Source organism: Eschrichtius robustus, chromosome 5 (assembly GCF_028021215.1).
Source record: "Eschrichtius robustus isolate mEscRob2 chromosome 5, mEscRob2.pri, whole genome shotgun sequence".
NCBI lineage: Eukaryota > Metazoa > Chordata > Mammalia > Artiodactyla > Eschrichtiidae > Eschrichtius > Eschrichtius robustus.
In genome coordinates, this window is record NC_090828.1 from 51,840,197 (window position 1) to 51,855,963 (window position 15,767).

Below are 15,767 nucleotides of genomic sequence, written 5' to 3' on the forward strand. Positions count from 1 at the left end.
TCCAGACTGGTCTCCCAGAAGGTGCGGATTTTGCCTTTCATCTCTGCAGCCACACCACTTTAAGGCCATGCTCGATACACAGTGGAGGCTCATGTGTGATGTGTGGCAGTACATTTTTAGTGCTTATGCAACTGAGTTTTACCATTTGCAGACTTGGGAGAAACCTAGAGACACTGGGTCTTGATTTACCTGTTCCAACCAAATACAAAAGTTCATCTCTTCCCCTACTTCTAAGATAGGAAGCAATTTTAAAAGTTGTATGTTATTTAAACAGAGGAATGTATTGATACATTTAAAAGATTAAGCTTAAAATAGGTGTAAATATATACAGACACCTGAATGGAACCATATTGATGAACAGTGGTCTCCTTTTCAAAGTTTAATTGGCACCACATGGGGACATGTGTATGCATATGGCTGATTCACTTTGGTGTACGACAGAAACTAACACAGTATTGTGAAGCAATTATACTCCAATGAAGATCTATTAAATATATATATATATATATGTTATATATATATAATGCACATACAATACAATCCAAAAAAAAAAAAAAGATATATGCTCAGATCAGTTCTCCAATCTGACCCCACCTTCTGAATTCAAAGATATGAGGAAAGATGAACATAGAACTTAGTGAAAGAAATTGAAGAGAAGTGAAGGAAGTGGATCTGGAAATAGAAGCATATTTGGTTGGTTTTTTGTTTTTTTTTTTTAAGGCAAGACTTGTATATATTTAGAATGTTCTTTGTTATCTAGAAATCTGTTAAAATGTTTCTTGAGTTGCATAAATAAACCCCACCCTACACAGTAAATAAACCAGGCCAGCACAAACATAAAAGCCAAGATATGGAAAGGCAAATGTGATGAATACCTGAAGAACAACCACAGAGGGACAGTAATGTTATAAAAAAAAAAAAGGAATGCAATGTGGAGACGGCCTGATGCGAAGCTAAAAGATCTTGCTACCTTCTCTCCCTGACTTTTCAACATGCAGGGGGTGATGAAAACAGGATACTATGGCTAGTCTCTTCCTTTTGAGAATTTTTTTTTCAGGACAATTATAAGAGGTTTCAAACTCAGGAAGAGTGATTTGATCATAGTTCTATATAATCATTGTTAACCTATTTACATTGCCTAATTATAGGCTGAATTTCTATGATTTCCTACACATCCCTCTGGCTAGAAATGTTTATTGTATGATCTTCTTTAGCACCCCCAAATTTACCATTAAACATCACTTTGTTCTTAGGCTTTTTTGAAATATGAGATTGATTAATTTAAATATCAGTACCTCTGAGAGGGCTGTTAGTTAGCTGAGAAAAGAGGGACGTGATGTCTGAGAGGAGGAGGCAGGTGAATGAAGCAAAGCAGGGTTTTGTTACAAAGGAAGTGAAAGGTCAAAGATCAACTCCACAAATCTACCTGAGATTGGTACAAATAAAAGTGGAGTGAGTGTTGCAAGGTTTGGTTGTCCACATGCTTATTAGGATCAGGCACCTTTAGCCCTGACTCTTCAGTTCCTACTGGGATGAGAGCAAAGCTCTGGCAGGGATTTTATTCATCTCCAAGACCTTCCATCCCTCCTTGGTCTCTCCCCAGGGCTTCATTCCTCCTTTCTGCAGGCTCAGGGGAAACGAGGAGGGGTGTACCTGCCTCTTAATCCAGGGTTCAAATAATTACTCAAAATAGATCTTACATATTGTGTGCCTTTTCTAAGCACGCTCTTTACACAGATTGTTTCATTTTGTCCCCACAACAGGCCTGTGTGGTGGGTATCACCTCCATTTAACTAACGAGAGAAGAGACAGGTTAAAATCATTGACTTGCTGAAGTTGAACAGTTAACAAGTGGTGTCACTGAGGTTTGAACACTGATTGCTTCCCCCACAATGTCCACGTCTTTTCCTGCTGGGTCCCATTAAATTACTACAATCAACAGCTTTCCCTGATTTGAAGATTATCCTTCAGTTAATATTACATGGCACATCTTTGTCACTGTCACCTACCATCCTCCAAAATCCATGTTAGACTTTTTATTGGGCCAGTTTGATTTATTTCCTTCCCTGGGCTCTTCCTTATTTGCATTTATTGCTTTATTATGAAAAGAGGCTAAACTGAGATAAAATATCAAGATCACACCATCCTTGGAGGAAAAAAAGGTAGGAGTTACAATGCTGTAAGCATTCAGAGAAGACCTACTGGGCATGTCAGAAGAACAATCTCTGGACACTGAAGTAACTAAGCTTTTCTTTTAAAGAAATTATGAAGAATGAGAGGAAGATGTTTTTCAGAAGTCCATGAAAAATCTGACTTGTGATACATTAAGAATGGTAATGTAATACTAATAGAACTGCTCTACAAAGCTGTTTTTCAGTCAGCTGCTTTGTTTCATATTCAGATTTCCTTTTAAATCGATAGCCCTTGCTTTGCTGTCTTCAGTTGAAGGCATTTGCCTTCCAGTAAAACACACACACACACAAAATGGGTGTGGAAATGAGTCAGCCATTTCCTGCCCCAAGATTCAAACCTACTTTGCTTTTCTGAAAACATGATTCAAGCTATCCAACAATAATTTAATTGGCTGTTCTGTAAATTACAGGGCTGACCACCATATAAACACCAGAGAAATCACATGGGTATTCAGTGGTCAGCTATCATTTTTCTGATAATCTTCAGAACTTTCTATTTACATAATTATAAAGCACTATATCACACAGGGTAATGGAAAAGTAAGTCTGTTTTCTATGCAACCTTCAACCTGTGATTTTTTTATGCATAATATACATTACAAATTTATGACTCATCTATAGAGATGAAAAAATGTCAGCACACCATATCTGAAATATAATAATGTATCTAATGAGAGTTAATAATATCCTCTAGTTTTAAGGGATGTAATCTTGACATAATAAGTCTATTTTATAACTGGTTGAATGATGGCCTTCAGGGGGACCAGTGCCAACTAGAGGGAGATACGTGTGCTGCAGGCCCCGTTCTGTGTGATACGTCTATTACAGATGTGGATAAAAATATCAGAGATAAATTTATATAACCTATGGGTGACAAACAATTGAGATAATGGAAAATAAAATAGATGATGGAATCATGATATGAAATATGACATGTTCATGTGACAGTCTGACTCTAAGAAGATGAAAGTCAATTGGGATGACAGCACTGTCTTTTCGGTTAAGAAAAGATGTAATTTTTAAATGAGCTATACATTATAAATAATACGGCTTTAAAGCAGTACATGAAAAAGGCTTGGAAGTTTTGAATTTATGGTAAGCTCACTATTTGTCACCAATGTATATGGCTGCCAGAAAAAGCTAATACAATTTGGGGTCGCATTAATGGAATTAAATTATCTGGAATGAAGGAGGTGACAGGCATAATTGAAGTCTCCACTCTGTCCTGGTCAGACCACTCCTTAAATATAAGTTAATTTTGAATGATGTACTTCTAGAGTGATATAGGCAAAATGAAGCTTATTAGGAGATCAGGAGTGAATGTGAAAGGACAGGCATAATTGACATTGAAATGTTTTAACCTGGAAAGAGAGAAATTAGGGGTGAGGCAAGGACCTGATAGATGTCTTGAAATATTCAGATAGTTGTCATTTTTAAATTTATCACAAATAGCAACAAGATATAGAAAAGAATCCATGAATATAAATTTCAATAGAGTAAAGATCTTTCTAATAGACCAGAGAGAAGGTAAACACCCTAAGGAAATGATTCATTCACCAACAGTAGTGTTGGGTACATTTAAAAAAATTATTTAAAAGTATATGTATAAGCACTGCTTATGTCTCAAGCATTTTGTTAAGCCCTGCAGATAAGGCAATAGACCTAAAATAGACACTGTCACTGCTGCCGTGTAGGTCACTTCTGGTGTAGTTGGAGAGACAGACACTTAATAAATAATTGAATATTGTGATTACTTGTAATGAAAGAACTATAGAGAATGTGTAACTATTAATAGAGAGTTCATAGCTACACATAATTTAGAATGGAGGGTTAGGGAAAGCTCCTTTCAGGATCTGACCTTTAAGGACAGGGCTTGAATGATAAGTAGGAACTAACCAAATAAAGAATGAGGACAAGAAGGAGGCAAGGGAGAATATTCTAGAAGAAGAATGTATGCAAACTCTTCAGGAAAGAGCTTGGTGCATTTAGAAGCTGACAGCATGCCAGTGTGGCTGGGACCTAGTGGGTAAGGAGAGGAGAGGCATATTGGAGCCACAGGGCAGTAAGCTTTCTAAACTTTGCTCTGGAATAGGAATTTTATCTAAGGGCAGTGAGGAGCTATTGAAGAGTTTTAACCAAGGAAGTGACATAATCACATCTGGTTTTTAAGAAGTTCACTTTGGCTACAGTATAGAAAACAGATGGGAAGTAGAGGAAAGAGACTGAATGGAGAGTAACCTTTTATATCCTGGCAAAGAAATGAATGTGACTTGAATTGTGATGGTGACATTGGAGATAGAAGAGGGGAAGGTGGGAGAGGTACTAATGGGGTGCAATCCACAAGACCTGATGCTCTACTAATGAAGAGAGTGAAGGAGAGAGGGAGAGTCATTGGAGACCCCCAGAACTCAGGAATAAGCACCTTCCTGAGAAGGGGAACATGAAGGACAAATTGATTTGCTGTGGAGATCAGAAGGTCAGTTTTGAACATGCTAATTTTGATCTCATGATCTTTGATTTCCATGAGATTTCATTTCATTTAGTCAACCTATGACATAAGAAAGACATGTTAGATAGATGATTGGATATCTGGAGTCTGGTCAATTTTTAGACTTGCTACAGCAGAATCACCTGGAACTTTTGATTATTTGGCTACAGCCCAAGCCTAATATATTAGAACCTTCAAGAGAACATAGCCAATCTAATACCCTGAGGTTAGATACAGTGGAAAAAATGGAAGTGATGTTTGATGCATCACTAGATAGTTGTACTAGTTAATCTTTAAACTTGACAACTTTGAATGACTATAATGTTATGACTAGAAAGATGGCAAGACCAAGAACTAACTTTACTTATTACTTTCTAAGAGTAAATGTTCTGATCAAGTCATGAAACATCTCTGAAGGAAGAGAGCCATATCCAGATTCTCCTATTTACATTGCTGTTTGTTTCCCATGATGCTGCCATCTTGGCCAGAAACTAATTGTTGGAGGAACCAGGCTCTAGTCAGAGGCAGCCACCTAATGGTTCCAGTGGTCCATGAGATAACCTTTCTTAAGAATCCAGCCAAATCGATGCATCATTCTGGATGGTAACTAATTTTCCAAATCAGATTTTCTCTTTGACTAGAGGGGAAGGGAGTGGGGAAAAGTAAAACTAGATAAACAGAAGCATACGGATAAGTAAGAACGTAAGAGTTAAAGGAGGATCAAGCAGAGAGAGAAACAAAGAGAAACAGAAGCAGAGTCACAAGTATGACAATTAGTAGAACAAGGTTTAAGGGACATCCTCTTCCCAGCAGATGACAATGTGACTGGATTCCCCAGTTCATTACAGTTCATTTATTCAACAAGTTTTTATTGAGCACCTATTGTGTGCCAGAAACTGTACTAGGTGCTGGGAATATCAAATGAACAAAACTGTTGTCATGGACACCTCATTCTAGGTACATAATGATGAGTGCCATGGAAAAAATTAAGGCAGTGTTATAAGGACATGGATAGTGATGGTAGGATGGGCAGTTATCAGGAAATGAAGACCTTTCTGAGGAGGGAACATTAGCTGAGCCACCTGTGAGGCCACTGGGTAAAGAGCTTCTCAAGCAGAGAAAGTGGAAAGTACAAATGCTCTGATACAGAAGTGTGTTTGAGATGTTTATAAACCGAAAAAGTCCATGACATTGAACCCCGATGAACAAGGGGCAGCGTGAAAGGAGGTAAGATCAAGGAGAAAGGACAGTGCAGCTCATTCAGGGACTTGTAAGCCATGATTGGATTTTTCATTTTATTCTGAATGCAACAGGAAGTTTTTGAGGATTTTGATCAAGGGGGTGGCATGATCACATTTGTGCGTTAGAGGAATTACTCTGGTTTGTGTGTGGAGACTCAGTTGTAGAGGGTCAAGAGCAGAAGCAGGAGAGCAGTAAGGAGGCTACTTCAGCAGCCCAGGCAAGAAACAATGGTGGTCGCACAAGGTAGTAGCAGTGGAAGATACGGAAAATAGAGAAGGGGTACATCTTGAAATTAGCACCAAAAAGAGTAGATGATGGATTGGGTAAGGGGGAGCAGTCAAGGATTATGCAAAGATTTTTGTTCTCAAGAGCTGGATAAGATTTATTGAGATGGGGAAAAACCAAAAAGGAACCAATGAGTTTGGTTTTGGACATATTAAATTTGAGAAGTTTCAATGACTGTCATTCATTCAGGTGAAGAAATTTGGTAGCTAGTTAGAAATGGGAGTCTGAGGTTCAGGAGGTAAGTTAGGGCTGCAGATATGAATTTGGAGGTCATCAGCATATCAGTCCTGACAGTGTACCTGTTAAAATGGTTTCCTCTGCTCTGTTTCTTACCCCCTACCTACCCATGCACCTTCATAAAGCCTTCATCACAAGAGGTGATCTGGACATGTCTCTGTTTTCTGAGACCTGGTGGAGCCATAAATACCATAGTAACAAAGAGGGAAAAATAAATGAATGTAGGAGCTGGGAGACTAGTCTGTCTGGGCATTTATTGAAATGGCGTAGGCAGAATGTAGCATCTCTCTCCTGCCACTTAGGCCTCTATATCCAGTAACTCCTCACTACCTAATACAAGAGAAGAGGGAAGGAGTCTAGCTAATTTGTTTTGTTTTACTAATCAGCTACTCACTGGGTCATTCATGAAGCCCTAGTTGCCCATTTGGTCAGAGTGATTTCTTTCAGAACTATTAATCATATCTGGTGCTACTCTGCTCTCCTAGCAAACATTTTTTACATTCAATAATTGCATGTTCCACTGCAGTTTGAAGAATTACACATTTCAGAGCAGTTGTTATTATTGATTTTGCATTTCAATAACATTTCCTTTCTAATTCATCTTTTTTATGATGGAAGCTTCTTAATGTGCTTACAATGCACCATATGTTACCATTGCTTAATTTTGTCCCAAAATATTCATTTCTAGCTCTAAGGGACAGGTAGACTGAATAAAATATGTGGATTTAGCTCTCTCTTTTATCAGTAGCAGGAGACTTTGCTAAGTATTTACAGGTAATAAATGAGGACCTAAGTGGCTTGTAATTATACCCGAATAGCCTCATGAAAGAAATACCATGCTTTCTCAAGCCTTTAACTCATGACCAAAAATGATTATCATTGAATGACCATCTTGGAGGGCTCAACAGTAGTAAGGTTATGGGTAAAAATGTACAATATGACTAACTTCCCTAAACGTTAGCATCCCACATTCTTATGATATTTGAGAGCTAAATATAAAAACCATGAGCCTTTGGGGCCTTGATTTTAAGATTTTTCCTTTAAAAATAATGCTGTTATTCTCTAAGGACATGAGAACAGTCTTTATTTAGTTAAGCTAACCCGAAATAGAACAGAGGAAATTATTAAATGAGTGAACATATATCTTTCTTTGGGACCCATTCATGCCAAAACTGATGTGTCTTAAAAGTACACGATGACTTACAATAGGGAAAATATCTTCAAAAATGATTACACTGATCTTGAGAAAGGGATGCCTGATAGCTTCAATAATTACCCCGGAATTAACTACAATGCTGATGATTGCACTATTTACTGCAGTCTTATGAACAAGCAAACATTGTATTTTATAGCTGCACAGGAAGGAAGTTTATGGAAAGTAGCTATTAATGTGTCCCTTTATGTCCCACCTCTCTTTCAGAGAGAAGCCCCAAATCTAGAGAGAGTACAGAGTGGAAAATTTCACTCCCAATTTAGACATCTCTCTTAGACTCCAGAGGAAGCTGTTCAGCTGGCCTCTCCTGTAGTTGAAACCGAGCTGTACGACTGCATGATGAGTCACTGGGCCAACAGCCCAAGTGCCAGGCTGGAACACGAGCTACTGGATTGGACACACTCTGCCTCATGTCAGGAATACTGTTGTGTGAGAAATAAAAGAAACCTTCCCTGGGATTGATGTTGGTCAAAATTCTGATACACTTAGATGTTCTTTTAGCAGTTCTAATTTGGGGGGGGTGGGTAGGGGTGGAAATTCTGGGAGAACACCAGAACCTGAGCTAGCATTCTTAGTTGTTATTTCAACAGCTGTAACATGTACAGCTAATAGCTGTTTGACTGGGTTTCTTAGAACTGCTCCTGACACAGTGCAGTGAAGCAACACTTTACACTGTATCTGTCTGAAATTCAAGACATACTTTGCTTAAGCCAAGGAAAAGTAATCATCTGCCAACACTGGCAAGAGTAATTAGGGATTCTAGAAAAACCTCTTCAGGGAAAACATGTGAGGAAAGGTAAAAGAAAACTTTTCTCATTATTTTGGAAAATCTGAATTTCCAGACTGAGATTTTGAGACATCTCTAGTTGTCCCTTCTTCAGCTATTTCACTCTTGGTGAAACTAGGTTTCAAATAACATATGTTACTGAAAGTCAGTAATGTGACTTTCAGTAAGATAGATCTAGCTTATAAGCAGGTATAAGGCGCCTGAGAACAGCCTGCCTGCCATCCATGAACTCAGCACTCACAACAACCGGAAACAGTACCTGAACAGTACCTTTCATGGCAGGTGGTGTGTACACGCTCTGCTTCCTTTGCTTAGGGGATGCATTCTGTGACTGGATAAAGAGAAAAAAGTAATAAGTCTGATATTTGGATAAAAAGTACAATGTCATCAGCCCTTTGAGGGAAATAAACACCTAGTAACATTAGTTTATTTTAAAAAGAAAGAAAGAAAGAGATAGTACTAATCCTTTCCATTTTAGAGAAAAGCATAAGTGCCAGGACAAAATATACTCCAAAAGCTATGTCCATGGTATAGTTATATCGGTTCATAGGATTGTCAGTGGTTCTGGAGGGTTAATGAGAGTCCTTGCTAAGTAATATCAGTCTATAACCCTATGGAATTGAGATGTTCAATCTAATAGCTCCATTTACTTGGAATTACAATGTTGAGGTAATATTCTTTTACATGTTCAAAAGCTCTTTCCTAACAAAACTGCTGCTTAACACTCTTAAGCACACTGGATCAGAATTAGTTTATTGAGGCAGAAATTTTTGCACTAAAAATGATACAAATTGGAACAGAGGAACATATTTCAGGGTGAGAACCACAATAATATTTAAAGTTTAGATAGAAATAGATATTTATATATGTATAAGGCATTACTTATTATAATAAATTACATATATATGTGGTCTACACCTCAATCAGATTATGTCAAAGACTCCTTTTTAATGGCGTGTCTACTTATATTTCAGTGTGTCAAAGGCAGGAGTTTAAGTGTCTGGAGCAATTATTTTTGCTTTGAAAAGTTCAAGTATAAATAGTTACAAGATACTTTTTGAGGATTGTTCTAGGCTTTCCATGCGTATTAGAAAGAACATAATGTACAGAGTCTGAAGAAAACTAGAAACTGTTTCACGAAGTTGTAAATAGAGCTTGAGGCATCTTTACTCATACATACTAAAGCTTAATTGCCCTCAAAGGAGTCATCAGGATGTTGGTATTTAGCTGATGCAAAAACAACCTATTAAAAAGTAAAAAATTCAACCAAATAGTTACCAAATCCATATCAACCAAAGCAAATGGTACAGGCAAATTTCTCCAAAATAGAGTGTTTTGATACTAGTCTATTATGCACAGATGCAGGCAGGGCAACTCTACATTAGTATAAATGTGTGGATGATTGAGCCTTCTGTTGTACCTCTGCTGTATTCTGTCACATTTGGTTGATTTTAAGAAGCATTCACTTCCAGGTTTTCTTATATGTTTATTTCCATATACATATTCAAAGATTAAGTAGAAAATTAATTCTACAGAAAAGTTGGTTTGTTTAGTAACAGTGGTAAAACTTATTAACTAATAAAAACTATATTTATGTAAGAGTTTAGTTTTCAAAGCATTTCACATTTACAATCTCATTAAATTTTTAGGAAAGTCTTGAGAGATACTTACTGGTATTTTGTTCTTTCTACATTTTCCACTGAGTTTTGCTAGATGCCTACTCATGTGGCCATGGGAACTGAGTATCAAGTCTGCATGAGTCCTACTCAATATTTGCTACATTTCTGGGCACAAGTTTGCTCATTTTCTTGTATTCTGTGTATCCTATGTTATCATCTCCCCTAGCCCCCCTGTCCCTGGTTCATATTTTCAATCTGAACTCCTACATGTGTATGTGGAGACTGGCCTCAGGATCTGCTCTTAGCTCCACACACCAGAGGACCCTTAAGAGGTGTCTGTCCCCCACCTTCTTGTTCCAGGGTTCCAACATTGGCTGTACCAACCTGTGATGGTCATACACAACCAGTCACTAAATTGAAATTATCAATACCATATCTTGCCTCTAAAATCAGTAGTTTATTTTAGAAGTTTTTCCAGGGGTTAGTATTTCATAGGTGGAGAATCAAGGGTAACCTAGAGGTGGAGATTTAATGACACCATTTTACTGTTTGTTCAGTCAGGGAAAGCAAATTAAATAGTTTTTACAGCACAGTTATATTCATATCATATTTTATATCACATCAAATCAAACTGGTTGTGTTTTTAGTTGGTTGGACACATTTATACAGAGTATAAGAAAACTTACTTCTGCTTGTGTGTTGGTCACTCTCTTGTCATCTATTTCTGCAAGAGAAGTAGGTGTAATTATTAGAAAGGTGATATTTTTCCTTGTCATATACACATTAAATTTTCAATAACATGGAACAGAATGATTTAATAATAATTGCCTTATGCTCATACAATATCCATGGCTTAGTCTAGTGGCTGAGAGGGCAGGGGGAGGCAGAAAGAAATAGTTTCCTTCTGAGATAACCCTCTCCCACAGGTTTAAAAAAGGCAATAAAAAAGCATCCCTCCTGAAATTCCAAATTGCCCACCTTCCAGCAGTCTGGAAGGGGGACCAGAGAAATGCCTCCTAGAACAACTGTTGGCATCATCAACCTCACAGTGCTAAGGCGTAAACAACCTCCTCTCCTCTTGGATGTTGCAGCCCTGTCTATTAACTGTAGCCTCTGTCAATTTTCCTTAAGTTTGCCAGTAAGCAGAACAAACCTACTTTTCTGCTCAGCCCAATCACTGACTCTAAAAGAGGCACCCTCTTTTCTATATGCCCCTGGAAAGAATCAGTAACTTTGTCAGAAATATTTCTTGTGAACTTCTAGGGCAACTTCCACATAGTCTGTGTAAAAAAACAGTTGTGAGGAAGGGGAGAGAGGAGGAAGAGGTGCTCACATACTCCCCTTCCACAGAGCGAGGACATTCTGGGCTGGGCTTCTTTCCTACCTCCTCACCTACTTTGCATGGATTCTGCCTCTTGGCTTCTAGACCCAGTTGACCATTCCTCACTTTTAGGTTAGTCCCAAAGCTGAGAGATTGATGCCGTGGTTTAAATACTGAACGAGACATTCATCAAAGAATGTCTAAAAGCGAGTATAATTGTAACTTTGGTTTGTAACTCTGCATTTTGTTCTCTGCATAATTTAAGAGGCTAGTGAATTTAAAGAATTATTAGTTTATGTTTTGGGGTACATAATGTATAAGGATGTAATTTTGTGATATAAATAACCATAAGGAGTTGGGACAGAGGTGTAAAAGAAGAGTGTTTGTATGTTATTGAAGTTAAACTAGTATAAATTCAAATTAAAGTGTTACAACTTTAGGGTTTTAAATGTAATCCCCATTGTAACTACAAAGAAAACAGCTATAGAATGTACACAAAAGGAAATGAGAAAGAAATTTAAACAATTCACTATAAAAAATTAACTAAACATGGGGCTTCCCTGGTGGTCCAGTGGTGAAGAATCCACCTTCCAATGCAGGGCATACAGGTACCTCCCGGATCGGGGAACTAAGATCCCACATACCATGGGGCAACTAAGCCTGCGCACCGCAATTACTGAGCACGCAAGCCACAACTAGAGAGCCCGCATGCCACAACTAGAGAGAAGCCTGCATGCCACAACGAAAGATCCTGTGTGTGACAACTAAGACATGACACAGCCAAAATTAAAATAAATAAATATTTTTAAAAAGTAAGCATAAAGGAAGACAGTAATTCAGGAAATGAGGGACAAAAAAGCTATAAGTCATATAGGAAACAAATAGAAAAGGACAGACAATGACAGAAGGAAGTCTTATCAGTTACTTTAAATGTAAACAGATTAAAATCTTCAGAAGACCAAGATTAGCAAAATGGATAAGAATGTATGATCCAATATGTACTACCTACAAGAGACTCACTTTAGATCCAAATATACAAATAGGGTGAAAGTCAAAGGATAGAGAAAACAATTCTATGCAAATAGAAACCAAAAGAGAGCAGGGTGACTATACTAATAGACAAAATAGACTTCAAAACAAAAAAAGTTATGAGGCAAAGAAGACATTATATATTAAGAAAAGTTTCAATACAGAAAGAAGATACAAAAATTATAAACATTTCTGTACCTAACAACAGACCATCAAAGTATCTGAGGCAAAACTAACAGAATTGAACAGAGAAATAAACTATTCTGCAGTAATAGTTGGAGACTTCAATACCCCACTCTCAATAATGGGTAGAGCAACCAGAAAGAAGATTAGTGGGGAAACAGAAGACTTAAACAACTTAATAAATCAAATATATCTAATAGACATATATAAAAGATTCTACCAATTACAATCTCATGCATAGTCTTCTCAAGTGTACATGGGAACTTTTTCCAGGAGAGACCATATGTAAGAACACAAATTAAGTCTTTTTTTTTTTTTTTTAACATTTTTATTGGAGTATAATTGCTTTACAATGGTGTGTTAGTTACTGCTTTATAACAAAGTGAATCAGTTATACATATACATATATCCCCATATCTCCTCCCTCTTGCGTCTCCCTCCGTCCCACCCTCCCTATCCAACCCTTCTAGCTGGTCTCAAAGCACAGAGCTGATCTCCCTGTGCTAGGCAACTGCTTCCCACTAGCAATCTATTTTACATATATAGTGTATATATGTCCATTTATACACTACCACTGTCTCACTTTGTCCCAGCTTACCCTTTCCCCTCCCTGTGTCCTCAAGTCCATTCTCTAGTAGGTCTGTGTCTTTATTCCCGTCTTGCCCCTAGGTTCTTCACGACCTTTTTTTTTTTTTTTTTTAGATTCCATATATATGTGTGTTAGCATACGGTATTTGTTTTTCTCTTTCTGACTTACTTCACTCTGTATGACAGACTCTAGGTCCATCCACCTCACTACAAATAACTCAATTTCGTTTCTTTTATGGCTGAGTAATATTCCATTGTATATATGTGCCACATCTTCTTTATCCATTCATCTGTTGATGGACACTTAGGTTGCTTCCATGTCCTGGCTATTGTAAATAGAACTGCAATGAACATTGTGGTACATGACTCTTTTTTTTTTTTTTTTTTTTTTTTACATGACTCTTTTTGAATTATGGTTTTTCTCAGGGTATATGCCCAGTAGTGGGATTGCTGGATCTTATGGTAGTTCTATTTTTAGTTTTTTTAAGGAACCTCCATACTGTTCTCCATAGTGGCTGTATCAATTTACATTCCCACCAACAGTGTATGAGGGTTGCATTTTCTCCACACCCTCTCCAGCGTTTATTGTTTGTAGATTTTTTGATGATGGCCATTCTGACTGGTGTGAGATGATATCGCATTGTAGTTTTGATTTGCATTTCTCTAATGATTAATGATGTTGAGCATTCTTTCATGTGTTTGTTGGCAATCTGTATATCTTCTTTGGAGAAATGTCTAATTAGGTCTTCTGCCCATTTTTGGATTGGGTTGTTTGTTTTTTTGATATTGAGCTACCTGAGCTGCTTGTAAATTTTGGAGATTAATCCTTTGTCAGTTGCTTCATTGGCAAATATTTTCTCCCATTCTGAGGGTTGTCTTTTCGTCTTGTTTATGGTTTCCTTTGCTGTACAAAAGCTTTTTTCGTTAGGTCCCATTTGTTTATTTTTGGTTTTATTTCCATTTCTCTAGGAGGTGGGTCAAAAAGGATCTTGCTGTGATTTATGTCATAGAGTGTTCTGCTTATGTTTTCTTCTAAGAGTTTTATAGTGTCTGGCCTTACATTTAGGTCTTTCATCCATTTTGAGTTTACTTTTGTGTATGGTGTTAGGGAGTGTTCTAATTTCTTTCTCTTACATGTAGCTGTCCAGTTTTCCCAGCACCACTTATTGAAGAGGCTGTCTTTTCTCCATTGTATATTCTTGCCTCCTTTATCAAAGATAAGGGGACCATATGTGCGTGGGTTTATCTCTGGGCCTTCTATCCTATTCCATTGATCTATATTTCTGTTTTTGTGCCAGTACCATACTGTCTTGATTACTGTAGCTTTGTAGTATAATCTGAAGTCCAGGAGCCTGATTCCTCCAGATCCATTTTTCTTTCTCAGATTGCTTTGGCTATTCGGGGTCTTTTATGTTTCCATACAAATTATGAAATTCTTTGTTCTAGTTCTGTGAAAAATGCCAGTGGTAGTTTGATAGGAATTGCATTGAATCTGTAGATTGCTTTGGGTAGTAGAGTCATTTTCACAATGTTGATTCTTCCAATCCAGGAACATGGTATATCTCTCCATCTGTTTGTATCATCTTTAATTTCTTTCATCAGTGTCTTATAATTTTCTGCATACAGGTCTTTTGTCTCCTTAGGTAGATTTATTCCTAGGTATTTTATTCTTTTTGTTGCAATGGTAAGTGGGGGTGTTTTCTTAATTTTACTTTCAGAGTTTTCATCATTAGTGTGTAGAAATGCAAGAGATTTCTGTGCATTAATTTTGTGTCCTGCTACTTTACCAAATTCATTGATTAGCTCTAGTAGTTTTCTGGCAGCATCTTTAGGATTCTCTATGTATAGTATCATGTCATCTGCAAACAGTGACAGCTTTACTTCTTCTTTTCCGATTTGGATTCCTTTTATTTCTTTTTCTTCTCTGATTGCTGTGGCTAAAACTTCCAAAACTATGTTGAATGATAGTGGTGAGAGTGGGCCACCTTGTCTTGTTCCTGATCTTAGTGGAAATGGTTTCAGTTTTTCACCATTGAGGACAATGTTGGCAGTGGGTTTGTCATATATGGCCTTTATTATGTTGAGGTACTTTCCCTCTATGCCTACTTTCTGGAGGGCTTTTATCATAAATGGGTGTTGAATTTTGTTGAAAGCTTTTCCTACATCTACTGAGATGATCATATGGCTTTTCTCCTTCAATTAGTTAATATGGTGTATCACATTGATTGATTTGCATATATTGAAGAATCCTTGCATTCCTGGGATAAACCCCACTTGATCATGGTGTATGATCCTTTTAATGTGCTGTTGGATTCTGTTTGCTAGTATTTTGTTGAGGATTTTTGCATCTATGTTCATCAGTGATATTGGTCTGTAGTTTTCTTTTTTTGTGACATCTTTGTCTGGTTTTGGTGTCAGGGTGATGGTGGCCTTGTAGAATGAGTTTGGGAGTGTTCCTCCCTCTGCTATATTTTGGAAGAGATTGAGAAGGATAGGTGTTAGCTCTTCTCTAAATGTTTGATAGAATTCGCCTGTGAAGCCATCTGGTCCTGGGCTTCTGTTTGTCAGAAGATTTTTAATCAC

At 37.4% G+C, this 15,767-nt stretch overlaps 1 protein-coding gene across 2 annotated transcripts in view; it reads right to left on the reverse strand.

Moving 5' to 3' along the window:
- Positions 1–15,767, reverse strand: part of PPP1R1C (protein phosphatase 1 regulatory inhibitor subunit 1C) — a 122,597-nt gene that overhangs the window by 41,708 nt on the left and 65,122 nt on the right. For both annotated transcript variants that reach the window (XM_068543875.1, XM_068543874.1), the window contains exons 3-4: positions 10,750–10,787; positions 8,715–8,775 (exon numbers count right to left, since the gene is read on the reverse strand). In XM_068543875.1, coding sequence (XP_068399976.1) covers positions 8,715–8,775; positions 10,750–10,787 — 99 coding nt within the window. The remainder of the gene's footprint in view (positions 1–8,714; positions 8,776–10,749; positions 10,788–15,767) is intronic.